The following is a 25,986-nucleotide window of genomic DNA, read 5'->3' on the forward strand; positions in this document are numbered from 1 at the left end:
CTCTAGTCCAAGCTGCCAAGGTAAGATATTGTAGTATTTTTGAGCCCGTCAAAGAATTGCAGGGTTTAAGAACTCATGATTCACCAGCTTGCATGTCATTAACTTGTTAAATATATTTCTATCATACAGTTCTGTTTGTTTCAAACAGGTTCCTTTTACATTACTAAGAGAACTAACTATTTTTTTCTGGGCAAGTTCAGTACAAGAAGTAAGCATGCTAGTTGTATCCAACTATGAACTGGCTTCCATCTTCAGTTTGATCACAACTCATCCTCCTTTCCAAGGAAAGTCCAGTGATAGTGAAAACCTTGTAAGAAACATTGCTCCCTCCCATTCTCTTGTAAGCGGCAGATGCAATGTAGAGATTGCATCTAGAGCCAGTGACCAACTCTGCAATTCAAATTGGCTAGGTTTTCTACAGGTGACCTTTTACTCACTTTCATACATTCTGAGCCACAACCTTGTTACGGGTGCACTATTGTAATGCAAGAACTTGTAACTTATTACTGGCTAGCAGTATGTGATATCACCAGAAGTGGAAAGACTATCAAATTTATACTGTATCTGAGGTGAGCCAACTTGCTCAGGAGGTGAAGGAATGTAAGGGAAGAAAACATTTCTCTCCCTCCCCAACTCAATGTCAGTATCAGAGCAACAGACTCACTGGAAGTGCATTTTCACTTTTATTTCAAAACAACTTTTGACAAATGATTTTAGTATATAAATTTGATTTTTCTTTTTACAGAATATAAAGATAATTCCCTCATTTTTCAGTATAAAGTGTTTTACAAGCTTCAAGACAATTGCAGAAGTGTCTATCTTACACATGGGGATATTTGAAAGAGTGCCTCAGTTCTCTACACAAAAGTTAAACAGATAATATAGTAGTTATTTTAACAAGAAACAGTCAAGTGATTTAATCAAATGCAAGTGAACATGTGACACTGGAATAGTGCTAGTTCAAGTAAGGCCAACTCAGTAAACTGTTAGGGTCACTGCAGACAAGAGTGGAAAGGACTCCATCACTAGTGTGGATGGACTCTAAATAGCTTTAATGCTAGTATAATCGTAAGAGATTCATGGAGTGATTTAGCTAAAGCAAATTAGTTCTTTACTGCCATAAAATTAATGCAAAGACTGAGCAGCATACTCACGTTAGTATAGTGGAGGCTTATTGTGCCAGTATCTGCAGCATGCTTAACTATAAACTCTTAAACCATGTGTATTAATCACTAACATTTATTCTGAGGTGTATATTTAGAGCATTCAGGCATGTCTTATTTTGGATGGCGTGTAGCTTTTGTCTATTACTTCATCTTGTAAAAACATGTGAAGACAGCGTTCATTCTGTGCTAGAGGGTGGCCAGCAACTCTAGGAAGAAAAGAAAAAGTTAGTTCCAGACAAATAGTGAAACAAAAGCTTAATACGTTTTGCTAAAACCCCATTCAGGTTCTTAACCTGAAGACACTTAAATCCCCAACCCCAGATAAGAAATGTATACACCTAAAATGCAACACATTACGCAAGAATGAGACTTCACGTATTTCTTCAATTTCCCATCCTGACCCCTGGGATATTTGTGTTTATACCATATATTGGAGGTACATGACAGGATGTTCTCCAGTGAGTCAGGTGTCTTTAAAACATTGAGGGAAAGCAGCTAGATTACAGCAAGGCATATTCATTTGTTAATTTATTAAATTATCTCCACATTACAGCGGTTGCACAGACCAGTCAGTCAATCTGGTACCATAAAAATAAGGCCAAATCCAAAGTTTGTAACAAGGACTGATTCACTGGCTCAGGCAAGTCCTCAGACATACTTGATCCTACCCTGATGTAGGAAGGTTTTTTGCTTTGGAGTAAGTTCTAGCAGCGCATGTAGGCATTCTTCTAGTCCAGTAGGGATTAAAGTCTACACTGCAATAAAACACCCATGGCTGGTCTGTGCCAGCTGACTTGGGCTGAGGGGCTATAAAATTGCAGAGTAGATATTTGGGCTCAGGCTGGAGCCTGTGCCCTGGGGAGGGGAGGGGGTTGTAGGCCCAGACTCTAGCCTACACCTGAATGATTATATTGCAATTCTATAGCCCCACAGCCCAACCCCTCTGAGCCCAAGTCAGTGGGCATGGGCCAGCTGTGGGTGTTTTATTGCAGGGTAGACATATCTAAGAATCAGTCAATCTTAGGGTACCTTCCACAGTAGTGTAATCCATCCCAATCATTCATGTCAGGGAACATGTTACTCAGAGTCTGTGCAACTAGGCCACCATTACTGAGCAACACTGACTCCAGACCAAGATTAGCACTTCTGTTCTACTGAAAACTGGAGATTCATTCTGTGGTCAGAACGTGCATGCAGGAATCAGAAGGCTCCGATTCCCCTTTTCTCTTGGAAAGGAATGAGTCCCCAGAATGACCATCTTTAAACTTTTCTTTGAATTGATAGAAATTCAAAAGATCCAGCATAAGGCAGATGACCTATAACATGACTAGGCTCTGCAGTTTTTTTAATATTTCAACATTTAAATTTTATTTACATTTTCACAGTAGCACAAAATTATGGGTTTTAAGCATCATCAATAAAGTTTTCACTGTGTGGAAAATTATGGGGAGGATCAGACTAATTAATAGAGGTTATAAAGCTTTAACTTTTCAAATCTGTTAAAACAAACTGTCAACATCACATGTCCAAATATACAAAGTAAATATCCTTATACCAAAGTAATAAGTGAGGCAGCATTTCTTACTTTGCCTATCTGTGAGTTTTGACGATTATAGATTGATTTTATTGATCGTTTGAGATTATAGAGGACTTAGTCTTTCACCTCCTGTAAAACGGCCTGTACTTTTTGAACACGTTCTTCTGGAATCAAAGTTTAGTCAAAGCTTCTTCTGGATCTGAGTGGAAGCCAGACATTTGCCAGCCCATACAGCAAGACACTTTTGATAACAGCACTTTCCACTGCATGCTAGCAACTTGATGTCATGGGAGGTCAATACCCTCAAGAGACCTTCCACAGCTCTTGGCTCTGTTCTCTGTGAAGATTCTTGACCAGAGCAATCCTTCCACATTTTGAAGTGACTTTTGGCTATGTAGGTCAGCTAATCTACCAGCAAAAGCTGTTATCTTGGCAGCTTCAGTTTGGCCACAGACTTTACCAGACAAGTCCTAGCATCAAGCCTTACATTTCTGGTGCACTGTGCAAGGAATTTGACAATCCTTTCTTTAGCAATAGCAGTCTTAGTCACCCTGCTCTTATATGGAGGATGGGAAAGTCTTTCCACCAAGCTGGAGAAGGAAGAGTTAAAGGTGTGACAGCTCAACATCAGATCATCCAGAGTAAGATGCAACCTGGACCAGGCACTTTGTTCTTGCCCTTGAATTTTTGTGTAAATACTAAATCAGCACAGGCTGCATCATCGCTGTTGATGTTTGCACTGTGCACACTGGTGAAACTAGTCAGTCTTGATGCAAGTATGGCACAGAATGCTGTGTCCCAAATTGTTGGATCATATTAAAGAAGTTCTGTATGAGTGTGATTCCCCATAGTTTAAATTCCAGGGTATTACTAATTAAGAGGTCTCTTGGTTTTGGTACTGTTTCTCTCCCTCTAGGTGTGAAACTTGCAAGCTGCTGATTGCGTTAGTACATTCTAAGACAGTCTGTTCTCAAAGCAATTCACACAGAGAGACTCAAAGCAATATTCTGTAACAGAAACAGCACCCAGAGACTCCCCGCCCTTTTGTTGTATTAACAATTGTGATTAAAATAGAGATAGAGGATGTATGTGGATGGATGCTTGGTGTGGATAATAACTGAATGATCAGGGAGGTGCCAGCCTAAGAATCCAGTGTCCATTGGCTGAAGAAGGCGTCAAGTGGAAATAACCAGAGGACCCCCGGAGGGCAGACTGGAATCCACCCAACAGCCTCAAGAATGGGAGAACCAAAGAACAAGATAACATCTAGCAGCATGGAGCTGTCAGGAATGTGCTATCCGCTGATTGAATCAGCAACAGCATGATGAAGCAATTCCCATAGACTGGCATAGGAAGAAATTCCTATAAAAACAGACTCTAAAAAGTGAGAACTTAGGGGTCTGATTCTGCAAACCAACTTCCAGGAGCATCAGACAAGGCCCTGCTCCTTGCTCATGTCCAGGCCACTTGGCCAGTGGCTTGGCATGAGCAACTCTAAGGCTGGTAACTATGATAACCTTGCAGAACGTAGGTACGTACGTACGTGTGTGTGTGTAATGTTACAGCTATAACTGCTTACTATGATTCTTTCTATATTCACAATAAATGTGGTATTTTGCCTTTTTTCCCCTTTTAATAAGATCCTGATGGTTTTTATTTTATTGGTACAACAAAATTGGTGTCAGAACTGCATTGTGCAAAGATGGTACTATCAACCTCAAGGTTAACCCAGCCACAATCCTGAATAGCTGCAAGTAATTCAGTCAAGTTACACTGCTGTCATTTAGTTGGTTCTTTAAATTACGCACCTGTGCAGACATAGGCTACCAGAAAACTCTGTATTCAAGCATCCAGCAGTCAAAAGTGTGGATAGCAGTGCGACCTGATGAAGGTGCCAGTAGATAATCATTAAGCCAACACCTTAACTACTCATTTAGACTTAAGTATAGAATTCTGGTAAGGAAAGTGTGCTCTCTGGGTGCTAGCAAGACTCCCCTGAAACACTCAACCTTAGCTGCAAGAGAATTCGGGAATGCGGTGATTTGTTTTTTAGTACTTTTCAGTAACGCTAATATTTGGATCTGCTTTACAACGTAGAGGACCAGGGTCCAACTCTCAAGGTTCACCACTGTCGTTCTCTGTTAAGCCACAGCACACGCTATTACCTGAAACAGCTCTTTTCATTAAAGTAGGATATGTTAAACTTGAATCAACAAGTTCAGAGCAATCAGGAGTTTTACACAGTAATGGCTGCTGTTCCAGCTGTACTCAAGAGGCATCAATAACTGCATTAAAAATCTGCTTTTATCTTTCAAAAGAAGGGAAGCTGACTTGAATAATTTGTTCTACAATTTCAGAATATATTGTTAACTATTCAAGATGGATTTAAACTTTTCCAGCAAGTTTATGGGCATCAACAGTGTACTCTACTTGCAGTTGGATTAGCTGTCTTTTGTACCTGGATATATGTTACTTTTGGAAGAGGCTGTAAATTAAATGTAAAGAGCAAGTTCATTTGGAGCAGGTTAGAATGAAACAAGCTAGATTTTTCCAAGGCATATGTAGTCAATGTGACATTCAACATATCACACTCAACATACCACTTACAAACTTAGAATGCATTTTTTCCAGATAGGTGACTTGCTATAGAATTCTATTCTTCACCTTTTGTTTGTTCAACAAAGCGTAAGAGGTACTTTTAGCCTTACTACGTATCCATAGCACAAAACATTAAGCTGCAGATAAGCCATTTGCGATCTCCTTCTCAAGTTTATTTCCTTGGTACACTCTGCTAGACAGATTAAATGAGCTTTGAGACATGATGCAAGGCATTTTAGTAGTAAGATACCTGGATAGGGAAGTAGCACTTATTATTCAATGCTATCCTTAGCATAATTTTTGTAGGGGTGCCTGCCTCAAGAACCTAGCGGTTGCAGGTTTTAAGTCATGTTATCCTAGTAGCATCATTAGTAGGGTTATGTTTATGTCCATGTCCATGAAGTCCAGATTTCTAAAACATACAAAACACCCTTTCACTGTCCAGATCTAGTGTAGCAAGTACATGTGTTTATCCTGTCTGACATGCAAGTATTCATAGTTTTGCTTTTAAAAGAGGGTCTTCAGTACCCATTCCCAAATGTCTCCTGATTAAAAGAAGCCGTGCTGTTTCCTTAAGAGAAAAACTGAAGTACCTTGGACATATTTGATCTGTCCAAACCCAAATTTAAAATTCTGATAGCCCCAATCTCAACTAGATTTAAAACAGACTCAGTTCTGTACTTTTCAAAGAGTATGAACACCTGAATTTGGCAGATGCTTTTGTTAAAGGCATCAAAGTCAAAATGTATTACCTCAGCTTTTATCCTCACTGACAGGCCATATTTGAAAGTTCCTAGCCTCAGCTGTTTAAATTCTGAAGCAGTATTCTAATCTATACATATACTGGGGAAGGGGGAGAGGGGGAGGATAGAACATTTTGCCTCCGAGCAAACCAAGCCATTAACCAATCTGCCATAAAGTGTCAGACATTTGTGCTACTCCCAAGAGTTGAAACTTTCATGCAGTTTAGGTCTCAATGACATTAAATGCCAGTGTAATTGTTTATTGTCCTTTATAAATGCTTATCTTTCAGAATGATAACTTCTAGATTTCTTTTTTTAATTTTAGTCATCACTGATTCTCAAAACAGATGAGGTACACTTTACAAAAGCCCCACAGCACTCCCACCTACAAATTAGTACTTTTTTGGACTGCCTTTGAAAGTCTGCTTTACAGTAAATGGTATTAGAAAGCTTAGATTTACTTTAAAGAGTTTTGTTTGGGTCAATACATGGAGAGAGGGAGGAAGAAAAAAAAAAGTAGTTGGGCCACCTCTGCTTCCTGGCATAAGCCTTTAGGTTATTTTAGCTTTTAGACAACCTGATTCAACCTGGTTGTTTCAAATTGATATTTAGTTTAATAAATAGAATATACCAGATTGTCTCAATCAAGTAGCGTTTTTACAGTTTCAAAAGAACACATTTTACCATAAAAAAGAAAAATGTGCCCCATGACATGAGCTGATAATACCTCACTTCTGCAATCAAACAAAATGTCTGTAAGCTTAAAATGTTTGTCTGACGGAACGTACCTTTTTCCAGAAAGAATCATACAAGTAGAACTTTTTTGAATGCTGTAATTTCAGTATTAATTTGCATAAATTAACTAAGCAAAACATACAGAACTCTGGTCAACACATGAGAATGGCTGAATGAGTAAATGCTGAATATCGGATATGATCATCAGATTTGGATATTAACATTTTATGTTTTAAAACTTGTGGTTTGAGCATCTAGCTTATTGTTCTAAAACATGGTGTAGCCACCTTTTAACACTAGAAGATGGAAAGGAGCTAATAAAACTCATTTGTTCATAAGCTAAGAAATAAACTCACTCACTTGTTTATAAACTGCTCAAGACCTTGCTTCCTTTCTTCTATAAATGAATCATCAAATATTCCATCATCTCCTCTAAAAGGAAGCTGACGAAAGAGAGCTTTTCCAGGTAAGGGTGGTACCACAACCTAAAACAATTTAAAAGAAAAAAAAAGTAACCATAACTCCAGCCTGCAAGCAGATTAACACCCCCTCACCACCTCAATGAGCAATACTGCATTTAGGCTGTGAAAAAGGAATTGGTTTGCCTACACTGAAGCAATGAAGAAAGTTAGTCCACATAGAAAAAGCGATTTTATACTTGTGTCAGACCGTAAGATTACGACATTTAAATTTGGAGTTAAAACCTGAAGCCTCTCTACAGCTTTTATATGGTCTTCAGCACCCTAGTAGAGAATTTAAAGGTTAATATGTTGTGATAATTAAGCTTTCCCAAGTAGATTTGTATATTTACTTTTTAGTATTTGACTCACCTTGCTTTCTCTTTCAAGTTCACTTCTCAGCCATTCAAAGTCACTGTATCTTCTTCTGACTGTAGACTCTTTTAATTTGAAAATAGGAAGGTTTGTCTGAAATACAAAGATAGATCACTAAGTGACTACACTTTCAAAATGAACAACTGATGCGGGGGGGGGGGGGGGGGGAAGAATGACAAAAATAGGTTGAAGTTTCTTGCTAAGTTCTGAGTCATGACATTCCCCAATACCCTTCCTTAAAAAGGAGGAAAGGAGTCAATGTTTTTCCTCATCATTGCTCTTAAGTTAAACAAAAAAAGGTTAAACACTGATGTGTGAAGTCAAACATTCCAAGTTAGAAAATGCCAGAATTAAAGCTGTAAATTTGGATGCATTGATACAGTCTTTAATTACATGATCACATACTTTCCCTCACCTGCCACCCCTCAAGATACAAGTCTCATTTTGTGCACAGGATAGACTGTGCTCTGGGAAAGAATCACGGTTGTGTTGTTTGTATGACCCCTGCCTCAGGAAGTTGGAAGGTGTGTAGTGAATGAGACAGGGGATTCCAGGAACAGAAAGCAGAATCTCATTGTAAAGGCAGTTGAATGCCACTGTGGCAAACAGTATTCTATCTGTGCCTCTGCAAAAGAGTTATAATGCAACAAGAGACAAGTCACTTCAACCAAAAGCCTCACAGGTGGGTTTGGTTTTTTGGGTGTTCAAATCAATACCTTGGACCATGATACAATTCATAACTTTCTATTCTGCACATGAATAGGACTGGGACCACACACTGAATGACAAGAATTAAAATATTAAATAGTTGCCCATTCAGTGTGCAGAGTCAATCCTGTGCACTAAATGAGGCAGCCGTCCTGTGGAAAAAGTGTGACCAATTAAAGAGACTATCATAATACATACAAATTAAGATTGCAGAGAGAACCTTACATCTAGCATGTCCTAAAATTTGAGTGCTTAACTTAGCAACATCAGTAGCATTCCTTTAAAATAAATAAAATTTAAAAAAGGAATAGAAGAGTCTCCCTGCTCTCTGTTCTGGTGCCTGGCATCACAATAGCTCTCAACAGCCAGATGCAGCAATTACAGGGAAAGTCCTGCTCAGCTGCTCTGTGGGGATAAAGTATTTGCAGACCAGTCACATGTGGGAGCTGGGGGGAGAGGGGGGGAATAAGCATGTTCAGTGAAGACTGAATCTTCAGAGAATTTAGCTGCCAGCTTTTAACAAGCCTGCAAACACTTGCTGGCTGATTTTTCAGAGGGTTATACTTTGGCCAAATTAGACACTTTACAGGGATGTGAAAAAGGTGTATCTGACTCCAGGGTGATACCCCTGCCAAATCTGAAGTCCCTTCACCAGAGCATGGAAGCACTACAGCTTCCCAATGAAACAGATTTTTTGACATGGGCATTTACCTCCATCCCCCTCCAACCTAGTTATAGGATGACCTGGCTGGATGGCTTCAACAAAAAACCCACACCCACACCTTTCCCAAAAAAATCCAGCCAAAGGCAGACATCCAGCATGGGATGTTTCAGCCTGGTATAGCTTATAAGCAATTGACAAGGTCTTGTGATACAACTTGTTAAGCAACCTTGACTACAAGCAACACTACCAGCTCCTCCTATAATAGGCTACATAATTATTTACTAGTTAGTATTAAAGATTTTTTTTGGCAGCAAATGTCACTTAGGCAGTTTGTTGTGACCTAGGAACAGAGACAGAAGGGGGATAAGACCATAAATAACCTGTGATCGTTAAGCTCCATGAAATGTGAAAATATAGCAATGGGTCTCCAACAGTTCACATTCAGCAATATTTTCCAATGACACTGAGGGTCAGGATTAGCGCTCACTTCCGAGGTCAAGAACTTCCATAAGTCATTAAACTAAAATTGAGCCCTAAGGGCAGGTTCTCTGGTTAGGCCTTCTCAGGAGCAAGCCACACCTACCGATCTGACTCTCATGAAATACTGGAATCCCCATCTTTCAAAACTCGGATCAAATGCAAGATGCATTTGTTCATCAGGATTCTCACAACAGTTCTTGGGCAGAAGGGATAATGAAGAGGTTTTCCTGTGTGCAGTTATTTTTAAACAGGAGGTGGTACTTGATTTTAAGGTTGGCAACTGGACACTTTTTCCTCTGGTACCCCTGCCAAAGAGTCTTCATCCCGCTTATAACCTTCCCCTCAGGGCTTTCCATAGTTGGATCATTGTAGAGATGTTAGTCCTCGACATTCCTTCAGAGCCTGGTATCCATTTTACAGATGAGGAAACAAGACACAGATGTGTGACACTGTCTCATAGCATATAAGGGTCAGAGAAAGGAAGAGAATTTTTGACTCCCACTACCATATTAAGGCCACTTGACAGAGTGGACATGGCAGAAAAGTCTGACAGTCAATTATGTACAAAACTAATCAGACAAACTTGCACTGAGCAACTTGCTCACAACTGGCAAAGGGAAATATTACCTGGCAATGCTTGAGATCTACTAACTTAAAGTAATTAACCTACTTTCATAGCTTGAGATTCTGTATGTTTATATACTGAGAGATTACAAACAAAATCAGAGCCAACATTTAGATACATATATTAATTAAAGCTCTTTCTACTTCACTGAATCCTATTGGCTTCTTATAGTCTACAATAATCCTGGCTCATCTCATCGCTGAGAACAGTAGTAGATATTAGACAGCTACACACTTGAGATTTTGGTCTCCCTTTTGCTATTTCACATACACCTACCACCCTGGATAAGTCACTGATGGATGAATGGGTTTGGCCAACTAAAGTCAGGCCCCTACACTCAACCTGATGGAAGTCTCTTTGCTTAACATGGCAACTTTTCATTACAGCATTCAATCACTCAATTCCAAAATTTCAGGGACTGTTCTAAGCATGTGTGGGTAGAATTCTCGTGAAAAACTAGCAAATTGGAATACCTTGATTTCTGTTGGGTGGGTCCAGAATACCTATTTGGTGCTGCAGACAGAGGAATCTCTGGCATCCCTTGCTCCTGCCTACACTTAGCTTAATACGCTATTCTCTCATTGGTATACAGCTCAACCTACATAATAAAGCATTTTCCATTTCAGAGTGGCAGAGAGCTTTGTACTAGAAGTTCAGAATTGCAGTGTGCCAGTGACAGCTTCTACAGACGTCCCTGTCCCAAGGACTATGATCCAGTCAGCAGGTCAGACCTACGGAGCACACCGAGGGATATGTGCAGGAATCTCAGAAGTTGCAGTAGGGAGGAATATGAAGGAGGAATTGAGATGTGACCTACAGAAAGATGGAGACTGTTCCCCACAGAAGGCAGGGGCATGAAAGGCAGCATAAAGGTGTTGGTGAAAGAACATGAAAGGCAGCATAAAGGTGTTGGTGAAAGAACATGAAAGGCATGGTGTGGAGGGAAGCTTGGGCTGAGCAAAGTGGGGGACAGAGACAGACAGGAAGAGCTGGGTAGGGCCTTACAGGTGAGAAATCTGCCCTAGATGCAGAAAGCAAGGGGAAGGCTGTGCAGGGATCTGAAATAGTGAATGACTCTTTGGCTGGGCAAGGGGCAGCAAACGGAGATGGAGCAAGGCTGCAGAGGCAACAATTACAGGAATCACGGGGAGAGATGACCAAGGCAAGGGACCAGGGTTTAGCAGTGATGGAAAACAGGATTCAATAGCATTCTGGGGGTAGGGGAGTAAAAGGCAACGTGGAGGTTGCAAGCCTGGGTGGTGGGGAAGCTCGGGGCAGAGGGGGATCAAGGCAGCAGGAACTGACTAATCTTACTTTTTTGGTCTCTTGTTGGTCCGGAGAGTGAAAGGGTGAATTCTCTCAGGCTTTGATATCTTCAGATGGATGGTGCTCTAGGGTAGTGCTACTCAAAGTGGTGGTTTGTGGACTGGTTCCAGTCCGCGAGCCATCGGCTACCGGTCTGCACACACATTGGAAAAAAAAAATTGCCGGCCCCCCACATCAGATAGCTTGAGAAGCACTACTCTAGGGGAGGGGAGGACATTCCAGCAGCGATTCACACCTTAGCTTGCCTTGAACTAAATGGTTGGGTATCTTTGCCCCATTAGCCTGCTGCACTCTAACTGTCCACATGCACCATGCTAACACACATTAACAGTTTGTTAATGACCTTTGATCTAGTCTCTAAGGTGTCACAAGTACTCCTGTTCTTTTGGCCGATACAGACTAACATGGCTGCTATTCTGAAACCTTTGATCTAGTCTGACTCCTTGGCAAGCACATGAGCTTTGGCCTGAAGGCTTTTTGTGCAACACATTGGATCAATCCCAAAATTTCAGAGTGTTCTATGCATCAATGGGAAAAGCCTGATTTCCACTCTTAGGCGTGGGGAAAAAAGGAAGGAAGAGTTTTTAAAAAAACCATAAACAGGCCCATGGAGTGCCTATTCCATGCTGCAGGTAGATTCTCTGGCAATCCCTGCTCTCTCTCTCACACACCCCCAAACCCACCCCCACTTAATTTTCTCCAACTGGATGTATAGTTCACCCTACACAAGCAACTAAGTGTGTGACCCTCTAGTATCTTTCCCACAGGTGTACTACACAGGAAGAGCTGAGACTCCTTAGTCTATCATACACTGTTATGAGCAACCCTAAAATTACAGATGAGTGGTGGACTGATGAAAATTTCGGTTTGGAAACACGTGTTGACCGTTACTGACTATACACACTAGTAAGCTGTGGTCAAATTCTGGGCCCAACTCAGACAGTTTCCATTTAAGAAAGGAAGTGGGCAGTTAAGCTCTGTGGCTACCCAAATGATATTTTGAGGTTGAATGAAGAGTTAAGCCACTGAGGACAAATTTAATTGCCTATAATTGCACTACCTCTTACGAAACTACTTCTATATAGAAGAGAAACAGGCCTATTTAGTGGTCACTGCACACATAGGTGTAACTGCCAGTCAGTAAGAGCTTGTATTATGCCTAATGTAGTAAAGCAGTTCTGTTTAGTATTAAGCTTTTCTGAGGTGTATGAACTTCTACGCTATGCTACTTACATATACTCCCATGTACTTTCTACAGATGCTTGTGTGCATAACACTGTATGTTTTATACATTAAATCTGAGCTCACTGGACGTCTGACAGCATTTGAGTTCTTTCCCAGGTAACCACAACATTGTTCATTGTACTAATGACTAAGTGCAAAAATGCAGCTAACAAGACTCTTATTATACTAAAAGTCAGGCTTATATTTAAAGATGCTGGCTTTCTGTACAGAACACTATTCTTATCCCCAGCAGGGAATAAATTAGGTCCCCCAGAGTGCAGGATGAGGATTCCCAGAAATAAAGAACTGGATTATTTCTCTCTGATTTCACCTATTGGCTTTTTAACTGAGTTCAACCTTCCGCATTAAAATATTAAGTCTTTGTAAGTGTCTAAAGATAGAAAGGCCTTTACAATATTGAGTGTTTTCTGCAGGTGAGATTTCACATTTTAGATTCCCTCCTCTCAAGTTACTTAATAAAAGGGATTAGCTGCTCTTTTATTCAATGCAAAGATCAAGCCTATGAAAAGAGTTCCCTAAGATTTTTCATACTTCTGGGTACGGAAGTCTATAAAGTTAATCTTTAAACAACATATCAGGCTTACAGGTACAATGTTGGGGTAAAAATGCCAGTTCAGCTCATTTTACCTTCCACATTTTCCTTTTTGAACTTTTGGCACAACTGATTAAATCTGACTCATAAGTTTAACTATTTCAGCACTTGGTTTGTTTCCTGTGCCTCCCAACTTCTATCAGTTCCTCCAGTTTTGAAATACCCTGTGGCTAATTGATGCAGTTTCAGCATTTGTGAAAGCATCTACTGGTATTGATTAAATCTACTTCACAAAGCCCTGAAAAACATAATAGGTTAGACATAACAGCAAGTATTTCATAACTGAAAGTTATTGATGAGAAGTCATGTGGACTGACCAGTGTACTTTTACTATACTTCAAATCCATGACCTGAAGGAAGCTATGAAAAAGGACTAGCAATGTATTAACCCCTTTTTTCATTTAACATACCTTTTGAAGGAAGTAGAATCACTGCAGTTACAACTATTTTAAATAGTGCAGATACAGCCATATTCATTTCCCAGAAGTACACCTGTTTGACACATCTGAGTGGATCTGCTTTCAAGCAAGTCTGCAGACTGAAAGCACTGTTTTGCTTTCCTGTTTCTCACCCACCCTGCTCTCACTTTACAGCCTCTCTCTGTTAACCTACCTTGTATTCCCAGTGGAAGTGGGCTATACATGCCTCTTTACAGGAGCTGATAGAGGGGCTTGAGCAACCCAAAGTACCAAGATGAATCTCATTAGAAGGGGTGAAATAGCTTTTGCATCCCTTTCAACCTCTGATGAAGAAACAAGAGCAGCAGGCATCAGATGATCTAGCCAGGCAGCTGCCTATTGTACCAAAGGCTCATGAAGAAGCTGTAACTGCCAGCAGGCAAAGGCTGGGATCAATTCCTCATGAAGAGGGCTCCTGCTAAGACAGTGCAAGGAGGCATAATCTATGGCACCAGGTAACAATGCCAGCAAGCAAGAGATCCAAACCAAGCCTACTAGAGTCTCTGGCTAATATGAGCAGCAACATTCATTCACTTACTCACTATAAGAGCCACAGATCATCATGACCCGTGAGATTAGGGAGAATTGCCACTGATTCCAGTAGCTGCTGCTACAGTTAACGGTTTCCTATTTACAGCACAAGTTTGCACTACTTCTGTAAGAAAAATTCACTAAAATTGTTTCATAAAGGCTGGTGAGCCAGCCCATCAAAATAAGCAATAACCTTAGTCTAATAAAGGTGAAAACAAAAGAAACAGCTTTTTTGCATCAGTCTAAGCTGGCACAGTAAGGGTGGCTGGCTATGGCTCATGTTAAAAAAGTGGGACCACAAAAGAGCTGAAGTACTTCAGGGATTCAAGTCTTTTTAAAAGTTTTCTTGTTTTATTTCCCCATCTAACATCAAAAAAGTCAAATACTTATTGGGGCCCTTTACTGTTTACAAACTGCTATCCAATGCATAGTCACCAGACTGCCCCATCTTGAGTGTTCACCAGGCTGCTGTGAGGGGGACCCACCTCACCACACTCCATCTGTTTTACTCCTCCGAAGTCTGAACAAGGTTCATGCACCGTGTGACACTCTGTACCTCAGGGAAACACACTGCACCCACATGTTCATCCTTCTAATAGGATTGTGTGGTATCCAATGCAAAGTTTCAGAGTAACAGCCGTGTTAGTCTGTATTCGCAAAAAGAAAAGGAGTACTTGTGGCACCTTAGAGACTAACCAATTTATTTGAGCATGCGCTTCCGTGAGCTACAGCTCATTTCATCGGATGCATCCGATGAAATGAGCTGTAGCTCACGGAAGCTCATGCTCAAATAAATTGGTTAGTCTCTAAGGTGCCACAAGTACTCCTTTTCTTTATCCAATGCAAAGTTTGTCATGCTGGGTGTCTTCGGAAGGCTCATGATGCACTGAGCTTTGTTATAGGTTGTAATTTGATGTATATACAGTTATGAAGCTGAAAACAAGCCCAGGTAAAAACTCTCCAGGAGCAGTTCACACCTCATCAGGGCATGGATGGGATAAACCCAGCCCAGCCTCACAGGAACAAAGGACACTGGCCTAGACAGCAACAAAGGATCTGTTGGACTCAGGTGAGTCACCCCCTTTCTGCTGGTCAGTTTGGGACTGCAATGAGGTAATGCTCACCTGACTCTGCTCTCCCCCCCAAATCAAAGCCAAGAGGGAAGAAAGAACATTATGAAAGGGAGAGATGTTTGCCATGCTCTCTTTCTCTCCCCCCACCTCCATCTACAGACACCACCACCACCACTCGACTGAAGCGCTGATCAAAGGGGACAGCCTGGCTGAAGGTCAACCAGCCAGCCTGTGGTGAGAAGCATCTAAGGGCTTGTCTACACTTACATTTTATAGCACTCTAACTTGCTGGCTCAGGGGTGTGAAAAATCACCCCCAAGTGCAGTAAGTCAGAGTGCTTTAAAGCGCTAGTGTAAACAGGCTGAGCGCTGGAAGCTGCGCTCCCAGTGCTCGGAGCCAATTCCCTCATGGAGGTGAATTACCAGGAGCACTGGGGAGCTCTCCCAGCACTCATGTGCGACCACACACACTTCAAACCGCAGCCGTAGGAGCGCTTCCGTGACAGTGCTTTGAAGTTTCCAGTGTAGCCATGCCCTAAGTTTGTAAGGGCACTGAAAGCATTAAGATCAGCTTAGAATGCGTTTCGGTCAAATGAAATAAAAGCAAATCGACTTATTGTGCTTTGACTTATAATCAACTACAAAAGATTTTTTTTAAGTAATACGTTTATTCTACCTGAAGCAGTGTGTGTTTGGTTTGAAGCATGTCAGACTCCCCTTGGGATAACAAGCCTGATACATATCAATTTCTTTGTTAAATTGACAAACTCAGAAGCTTGCAGCGTCCACCGGGCATAACTGGACACTGCAAGATGGAGATTCCTAGGATTGTGTCTGAGGCCAGAGGTATTGGGTAGTGTCATTCAGTTGCACAATCCAAGCAGCGGCTGGCCAGAAGTGCTCACTCCCATAGTTGGGAGCAGTTTACATGCTAGAGGCTGTGCATGAACAGCCTGGGAGTGGGGGTTCTCACAGCAGAGTAGAGTAAGGCTGGCTTCCAGAGTTGAGGATTGGAGTGACCTCGCAGATCACTGGTCCAGATACCACCAGTGGAAGGTCACATATTGCCCTTAAGTTTAAAGGTCCCTAGGTACATTCTCAGAAAAGAGATTCCCAATCTTGCACCCCATCCTGTGAGTTTAGACCTCAAGGTCTAGTTGTCCAGCCCCCAGGATCAGTACTGACCCCCCAGACTCCTGCATAGCTTAAACACACCCTCTCCCAGAACCCATCCACATGGGCGTTCAGGGTCTACAGTTAACTTCAGGGAATATGATAGATGTCACAACAGAGACTTTGCACAGGATTCTAAATCATTGCTCTTTACTTAAGCATGAGAAATATACAAAAATACCCCCTTCATACATTTCTCTAACAATTTATTCACCACTCTGAAAAATTAGGACTGCAGTCAGGATCCTCTGTGGACTGTCTAGGGTCCTTCTGCTGCAGCACATGTGTTTTCTTCTTAGTTATGGACCCCCTCTCTGCCAGCATACTTTGACCTTGGTTGATCCTGCAGCTAAGCCAAGCCTCTACTGCTACAAAAGCATTCCTGCCTCTGCCCTAAGTTTCCTGTGTGGCTTTGAGAGTCTCAAGTCCCACCACTAACAGCTGAGTCCTTGTGTCATGTGTCTTGTAATTTTCCACTCTCCAAATCCCAGCCCTTTACAGGCAAGCTGGAGGAACTGGCTTCTTCTAGCTGTAGCCAGCCTCCTTAATATATCTCCTCTCCACTATATCTAGCCTGGGAGAGACATGGTTAGAGGCTTGTCAGCAATGGTGGATACCAATGTTCCCTCTAATTTTTGACAGACCATGTGTGCAAAAAATTTCTTCTGTGCAAATTGTTGTGCTTCTGTGCAAATTTGTGTGTGTGGTGTTTAGGATCTGTGTGCGTGTGCACCCGTGCACAGCTTAGAGGGAACAGTGGTGGATACAGATATACAGACATTCCATGATACAGCAATTTTCATAAGAAAAAAATCACAATGAAACCAGAATTCATAAATTCTACAGACTGATTCCACAAAGCATCACAGTTCTCTAAGAGAAAATGAAGTTGGTATTCTGGAATACTAGAAGTGCAATCAGATGCTTCTGAAATGACAATACAGATTCAAAATACCAGCCCTACAAAATCTGTTTGGAATCAGAGTCCAAATGTATTCTTTCTAGGTCAAACAACAAATATTCTGCAATCTGTCTGGACTTTGAGTCAGGGAGGGAGTTACTAACCATAATCCAGCTCACTCTTTTACAGCAATGTTGGCTATGCAAGACTAACAAGAACTAAAGATGTGTCCATAATCAGACAACACAGAGGGAGAAAAACAAAGGCATCTTTGGACTCCAAGTTACTTCAGAACAGAATTGCATCAAGAGTTATTCTGCTAAAGATTTTAGCCCTCATGATTCCAAAGGAGTCCAGTTTATTTTGGTTGGATCCATCTACTTTAACAAAGACACCATCAGAGTATCCTGTGTATGCCAAAATGATCAGACTGTTCAAACCAATGCTTTGTTTTCCCCCCCATTAGAAGAGGAAAGCAACAATGTTAAGAATTTATATTTCAACTCCTGGAACAAGTTCCATTAAAGAAACTATCACCAACAGAGGCTGCAGATTTGCATCCATGCAAATCTGCAGCATTTTTGGCCTCTGGAGATCTTTCATAACCAGCTCCTTGTAGCCCATACTTCCTCCTCTAGCCCATGTTGCTCCAAGGGCAGAGTTTGACCTCAGGGCACAAGGACTCCCCTCCCTCTTGGTAGGAGCTGGAAGCTAAGACAGCTATATGATGGGAGATATGGAGGCACCTTTGGAAACAGGTAATTTCAGGAACTTTTTTGCTTGAGTATTTTCCTACTTGCTGATCATATTGGTATGAAAATCCACTCTCACAGCCCTGCTGAACTCCCCCCTACCCTTCACTCCTATTCATCCACCCCCCCACCTTTGTCCTCCAATTCATCCACCCCCCCCACCTTTGTCCTCCACTAATGTACAAAGGACCAAAACCAAGTTTGATACCTGAATTAACCAAACTGCATTCCTTCCCATAACTTTCATCTACCCTGTATTTGGAGTAAGCTTTTCAGGTCAAGGACTGTTGTGTGCATCCAGAACACTGGATGCCCAGTCCCAACTGGAACATTTGGAACACAAAAAATTACTTTAGAGAACTGCAGAATTAATACGTCACTTACACACAATGAAAGGGCTACAAAATTCAAAGCCAAGTGTAAAAAGGCATAATATGCTGTAAGTCATACCTGCTGTATTTTGTTTCAACATAAGCATGAAGAGCGCTTACATTTTTGTTGCGAGAAGTCTTTATGGAAAGCGTATTAAATTGTATTTGCACCACAAAAAATCTGATGTTTGATATGGTTGAGCCAACATACCAGAACTTCAAGGGAAATAAATTCATTATAACCAAGATTAGCTACCAGCTACCATCATTTAGTTTCACTCACTCAAAACAAGGGGTTTAATTTATCAGATTTGCCATTGTTAGCACTTCAGTGGTCTCTCCCATTTCAATCCATTGTGTGTCAGCTATATCTCCTCTCCTGTTGTGTTGCTGTGCTCCATTCTGCTGGTTTACGTCAAACAGAATTTACTAAAATCCTATTCTCTAACAGATTAATTCTGCAAAGAAACATTTCCCTAGCAGTATATGACAAGTAGGAAGAGTATAGCTATGAATTGGATTAAATGTTTGTTTAGGCCAAGGACAGGTTTGTGGACTTGGAATAATCAATTTCCCCTCTCAAAAAGGCTAGATATTGGCACATGCACTGAACAGTGACTTACTGGCCCACTCCTACAGAGTTCCAAGTACCTGCAACTTCAAGTTCAATGAGAGTTCCAGGTCTCCCACACATCTCAGAACTGACTCTTGGTTATGACAAGACAATACTAGGAGCCTGATTTTTCAAGATGCATTAGCTTGGTTGTAAAAAGTTGCCCTGGGTAACAGCTATGCTCAGCCCAAGATTTAAGCACTTTAAAAAAAAAAAAAGAAAAAAAAAGAGAAGAACTTGTTATATAAATGAAAAGCTGAATACTAATTTAGAAAGGCTAATCCTTAAACTGAAATTTGGCAAACTGTTGCCCATGAATATGGTCTAATCCCCTTCAGGCTTAAAAAAAAGCAGCCCACTAGCCAAGATTATACATATGGTAAGACAGGTAGAAGCTGAATTTAGAGGGTTAATCATTTAGCCTGTAAATAGAAGTTTATTATAGAAGTAAAAGTAATCAAGCTTTAGATGGTTTTTAGAAAATATTTAAAATAATTACTCAATTGATCTGAAGAAGCCCTTCCACAGCAGCCACTCATGTTCCTATTACCAGTATGCATTTTGAAAACATTCATGCAAAAGACATTAAAGTAACCTAAACACTACACAGATTGTCTTAGAGGAAGGAAAGCTGAAGTTGACATTCCATCTGTAAGTCATTCTGCATGCTCTGGCAGCTCACCCACACACTTGCATGAGTTAGATACTTAACAGTAATTTTGCATTTCCTTCTGTATGGGACAGTTTTATTCAAAATAAAAACTATCTGCAAGTAGAACTCATGAGAAACATTGCAGTACTTGTCCCCGCCGCATACGCTCTCCTCTTAACTACCCTGTTGCCATAGCACCTCTTTGGATGTAGTCTTTTGAAGTAAGCTATAGTAGGTCTTCATAAAAATGCACTAAGTTCACTTTTGATGGCACAAGCTTAAATGCAATTAACTTTCAAAAAAGATTTTATTGCATTTTATGGAAAAAGCTACAATTGAATCAGCACTTTGAATTCAGACCTGTAAAAAACTAAATAGAACATTGTCTTCAGCAATGAAAAGAGCCTTCCATCGTCCCGCAATAAAACATGCATCATCCCAGTGGAGCTCTGACACTGTAAAGCAGTAACATTCAGGCCTGGAGTCGTGATCCTTTATTACCTTCTGCCAGCCAACTGGAAAATGGAGGGCTTTAACATATAGCCCATTCATTGTTATGGCAGACATCTAGTGAATATTTTGACATTACCAGAGTTCTGAAGTACGAAGACAAAGCTAGCAAGTTATTAAATCAAATTCAGAAGCTACAGTAAAAGGTCTCCCTAGGAAAAAAAAAAAATCTCAAGAGTAGATTGAATGTTATCTAAAATCCAGGAGTCCCCCCCACTGTCCAAGATGTTTAGATCTGCCCCTACACTTGAGTTACCTTATACAATATGCGCCCCTGGAAAAGAATGTCTTGCATTTGGATTCCAAAATACAGTTAGATATAAGTACAATAAGGGCATTCAAGACTATTTAATACTTTTTGGAACACGCTCTTGCTCATTCTGAACTAGTGTTACATATACATCTGTGTCACACCATCCTCTTCTTCCCCGGTATTGCCACTTAATGGGATATAAAGAGAAGCGATAAGTCAGACAAGAATTTTTACAGTGCTGTAGTCTTATAAAGACATTCCTATATTGAAAGCATTTTGTTTTAATTTAAAGTTCAAATATGGAGTTCAACTTTATAAGAATATATTCTGTGGACACACCCACTAATGTTACTATTGAATTTCATACTTCAAGCTATGGCACATTGGACTAGGGCTCAAAAAAAAACCCCAACGTCTGCTTGTCAGGATAAGTTTTCAACTTGCCATTGATGACTTAAGCTACTTACTATCGATTTCTGCAGAACTGAGACTCCCTTAAGATAAACTTCTAGTCCACCTGGTTGCAGAGTAAACCTTACAAATGCACTGTTGTCTTTAAGACTGTAGATCACTTTAGTGCCCATGGTGCTGCTCAGAGCTTTAAACACCAACAGAACACTGACTTAGATTAGAACTTTGTTGAGAGTGTACTCTAAGAATTGTCGGTTTCACTCTGCTGCTCCTAAATAAAGTTATCAGCAGAGCCAGGCACTGACGTATTCACAGAGGTCAGAAAGGAGGCTCAGTGAAGTAAAACAGAACTCTAGAGGAGAAAAAAAAAAACAAAAAAACACTGTTCTCACAGGTGATTTCATTTTTATCAAATAGCTTCATCCTTCAGTTTCTGGGGAGGAGATGGAAGCCCACCTAGAGGGTGGAAGGGATAGTCCTCTCAGAGGTCCTACCACTTCCCTCTGACAGATGAGAATTCTGTGCAAGCCTATAGCCAGTGGGTTTAGCTTCTGGAAGTTTTTCCCCTCAGCCCTGGATAAGTATCAAAAGTGTATATGTTGGTCCTAATGCTGCTGCCACAAAAGCGGTTATGCTGCTTTTATAGTGTAGTTCCACACAACCCACCAAACCAAGAAGTCATTCTCCATATCCAATATGGATGGATTGAAGTCTCCCCTCACAAGCTGCCTCTATTCCACACAGGAAAGAGTTAGCAAAACTAACTTCAGAAGAGAAGGCTTGAGTATCTATATATTATACCTATCTCATTCATATTTTAGTTTGTCCTTTGCTTACATCAGCCCCCCAAATTTGAAAAGCAGCAAGCTTTTATAGTAGCTATTTGTATATAGTTTGGTATGTTTTGGGAGCACCATTGTGTGCAGTAAAAAGAGGACCAAACTCTACTCTATTTTTCTGGTAGAAGTCAAACATCTGAGGGCAGAATTCAGTCCATCAACTCTACATTTGATCTTATTGCCTCATTCTAAGTTTGTTTTTCCTCTAAAATATCCAATTGTCACCAATGCACAATTACACGAGGCAAATATAAATTGAGATAGCAAGAGCTTTCAGGAGATCTAAAGACTGGAAGGACATCATTACTACTTATGTCACCAGGGAGCAGCAGTTTTGCATCTCCAGCAGTCTAAACCAAGACATGCTTTATTCTCAATAAATGATCAAACAATATCTGCTTTCACACAGCTGTCCATTGCTGTTAAATATGAACCTAGAGCACCTGGTTGCAGGTTATGAACTATACAATGTTTTATGCCAGTCAGACTAGAAATTTTCATATGCCTTTACTGAATTCAAGATAAGCCTACAAACATAGCTGAACATTTCATACACTCAGATTCCTAACTAAAGTTAGGGAAAACTATATTAGTGTAAAAAAGAAGTTACTTGGTGTTCATAAACACTTAGTTTTTAAAAATTCTAAAAAAAGATTCCCTTCACACTAAGAAAAACATCTTAGCCAGCCAACTGACTGACTTGAACATAAATCGATCACTCTAGATTAAAGTGATAATCAGTTTGTTATTTCATAAATATCCTGGGATTTTACATATTTTTGTATCAGCTATGGAATGAATTCTTTGGCACCGATTAGGTATATTTTCCAGTAGGTTGTTCACTTAGGGCTTAAGTGCTGGAGACCCAAAAAGCAGTTGTTTACAGTTCTTTAATCCTGGAATCAGTTTTTTCATTATCTTGGTCACCAACATAGTTTAGAGCAGTCTTGAGGCTGCTCTCTACTGCTCTACCTTGTAACAACATAACCTGGAATGTGTAGGACATTCCTCTCTACATCAGAGAGGGCCCAGAGATGGAAGTACCAGTTCTATGCCATTTGAATATTCTCCCATGCTAGGCTAATCTTCAACTGTGCAGTTAGGATTGCATTACAGGTACTTTGTGTCTAAACGGTTGTGTAAGTAACTCCTGAAGATTGATATCAAGGAATCTTAATCATTGTAAGTCTTTCAAATGGCCAGATAGAGGCACAAAGTTGCTTCGTGCAAGTATAGGGTTCTCTGATGCTACAATGGTCACTTAGTTCAGAGAAATTGATTCCTTTACGATTAAGTTTTGCTTTCCCTTAAAATAAAGCAGTTAATAATATCAAGTCAAGTTTTGATAAGGCTGAGTAGGGGTGCAGACTTGTCCTGGTATAAAAATATACAAAAACCACACCCCCACACACCAAAATCATGGAGCAGTCCTAGTAAGTTTAGAAGAAGTCATGGGTTTTGTTTTTTGCTACAAGTGACAATGAGACACAGGGACAGTGTGTGTGTGGGGGGGGGGGGGGGAGGAGAAGAGAAAGGAGAGCAGAAAGGGGAAGGAGAGCTAGCTTGCCCCCATACTTACCCTTTGGGGCAGCTCCTGCAGCTCCCATCCTATGAGGCTGGGCCTGGCTCACTACTCTGGTCATTGTGACCTGGCACAAGTGGTTGCAGCACCACTCACTCAAAGTTGACCTGGCTGGTCAATGGCCAGGCTGAATCTGTGTGAACGGTGCCGTGAACCCATATGCCAGGTGGCAATGCCAAGAGTGGTGAGCGAGGCCCAGCCTGCAAGGTGAGTACTGAAATCATGGACAAGATGTGGACAAACGGGAAAATCATGGTATCCATGACATTTCCCTACCCTACATTGTGACACTGCTGCAGTCCTAGCTAGGACATCTGATATTATAAGGCTTCCTTATTTTCTATAAGATAAATATGACAGTATGAAATTTGAGCTGACAAGAATGTTTTTGGCAAGCCTCCTCTAAAATAAGGAGAGATCTGAAATATTCTGCTATCACAGGCCTACTTGCCCTAGCAAATGTAACAATGATTAATTTTACTAAGTTCTAATCAGTATGGCACAGAACATTATGAGTAGAAAACTGCATTTTACATACAAAGTAGAAGTATTTATATGAACACAAAACACCACTAAGACCTGCATTAATTGGTGTAAACCAAATCAGAGTGTTCAGAATCAATATAATGATAGAGCACATAGAAGGGCATTGAAGAAATGTGATTCGACTAAAGGTTTGGAATTCCTAGATTTTATATTATGATGAATGTGGACAACACTTCAATAATCCTAATTTTTAGTGCAGGTAGTCATTAGGAAAATATCTAAATTAAGACTTCATACTCAAACCATTTAGAAATGAATGGATGGGCATATTTGGTCTCCTTCCCATTGTCCTGAAACAAGGAGTTACTATTTCTTAAACCACTTCCCCTTTCAGAAGTTGACATTCTAATTATGTCTCCTAAGCTAGTATCCTATAATGTATTTCCAGTTCTGCACTTGCCCTTCAACAGTATGTTTCTAACAAGTCTAGGAGAGAGTTGTGAATGCAGTTGTATTATAAGTAAAGTTGTAAAACTTTCAATAAAAAGTCACACACACAATTTCAAAAAACAGGTACCAAATTTGTTCCTCCTGTGCTAATCAGTGTTTTTGAAAAGCCTACAAAGGATAAACCACCACCACAGCAGCTCATTGTCCCCCTCTCCCCTTTCTCACACACACTAAAAAAGGAGGAACTTAACTAGAATTAAAGCCAACATTCTTAGCCCTGGTCTACACTAGGAGCTGGTCGAATTTAGCAGCGTTAAATCTATTTAACCCTGCACCTGTCCACACGACAAAGCCCTTTCTTTCGACTTAAAGGGCTCTTAAAATTGATTTCTTTCCTCCACCCCCGACAAGGAGATTACCACTGAAATCGGCCTTGCTGGGTCAAATTTGGGGTACTGTGGACACAATTAGATGGTATTGGCCTCCGTAAGCTAACCCAGAGTGCTCCATTGTGACCGCTCTGGACAGTGCGCTCAACTCAGATGCACTGGCCAGGTAGACAGGAAAAGGCCCACGAACTTCTGAATTTCAATTTCCTGTTTGGTCAGTGTGGCAAGCTGCAGGTGACCATGCAGAGCTCATCAGCATAGGTGACCATGATGGAGTCCCAGAATCGCAAAAAAGAGGTCCAGCATGGACTGAATGGGAGGTACTGGATCTAATCGCTGTATGGGGAGAGGAATCCATGCTATCAGAATTACATTCCAGTTTTCGAAATGCCAAAATATTTGTCAAAATCTCCCAGGGCATGAAGGACAGAGGCCATAACAGGGACCCGAACCAGTGCCGCATGAAACTTAAGGTGCTGAGGCAAGCCTACCAGAGAGGTGAACAGCTGCTCCAGCTCAGAGTCCAAAACATGCCACTTCTATGATTAGCTGCATGCCATTTTAGGGGGTTCAGCCACCACTACCCCAGCCGTGTTGTTTGACTCCTTCAATGGAGATGGAGGCAATACGGAAGCAGGTTTTGGGGACAAAGAAGATAATGATGATGAGGAGGTTGTAGATAGCTCACAGCAAGCAAGCGGAGAAACCGGTCTCCCCCCCCCCCCCCCGACAGCCAGGAACTGTTTCTCACCCTGGACCTGGAGCCAGTACCCCCCGAACCCACCCAAGGTTGCCTCCTGGACCCGCCAGGCAGAGAAGGGACCTCTGGTGAGTGTACCTTTTAAAATACTATACATGGTTTAAAAAGCAAGCATGTTTAAGGATTAATTTGCCCTGGCATTCGTGGCTCTCCTGGATGTACTCCCAAAGCCTTTGCAAAAGGTTTCTGGAGGGCAGCCTTATTGCGCCCTCCATGGTAGGACGCTTTACCACTCTAGGCCAGTAGCAGGTACTCGGGAATCACTGTAGAACAAAGCATTGCAGTGTATGTTTGCTGGCGTTCAAACAACATCCGTTCTTTATCTCTGTTATCCTCAGGAGAGTGATATCATTCATGGTCACCTGGTTGAAATAGGGTGCTTTTCTTAAGGGGACATTCAGAGGTGCCTGTTCCTGCTGGGCTATTTGCCTACGGCTGAACAGAAATGTTCCCTGCTGTTAGCCATGGGGAGAGTGGAGGGACTAGCCACGCGGTGGGGGAGGCAAAATGCGACCTTGGAACAAAAGCACA

At 41.1% G+C, this 25,986-nt stretch overlaps 1 protein-coding gene across 1 annotated transcript in view; it reads right to left on the minus strand.

Moving 5' to 3' along the window:
• Positions 1-670: 670 nt before the first annotated feature.
• Positions 671-25,986, minus strand: part of SNX3 (sorting nexin 3) — a 34,187-nt gene continuing 8,871 nt past the window's right edge. The window contains exons 2-4 of the mRNA XM_084623662.1: positions 7,610-7,705; positions 7,140-7,264; positions 671-1,372 (exon numbers count right to left, since the gene is read on the minus strand). Of these exons, the coding sequence (XP_084479788.1) occupies positions 1,267-1,372; positions 7,140-7,264; positions 7,610-7,705 (327 nt within the window). The 3' untranslated portion in view covers positions 671-1,266. The remainder of the gene's footprint in view (positions 1,373-7,139; positions 7,265-7,609; positions 7,706-25,986) is intronic.

This window comes from Lepidochelys olivacea, assembly GCF_965140295.1.
Source record: "Lepidochelys olivacea isolate rLepOli2 genome assembly, chromosome: 3".
In the NCBI taxonomy this organism is placed as follows: Eukaryota; Metazoa; Chordata; order Testudines; family Cheloniidae; genus Lepidochelys; species Lepidochelys olivacea.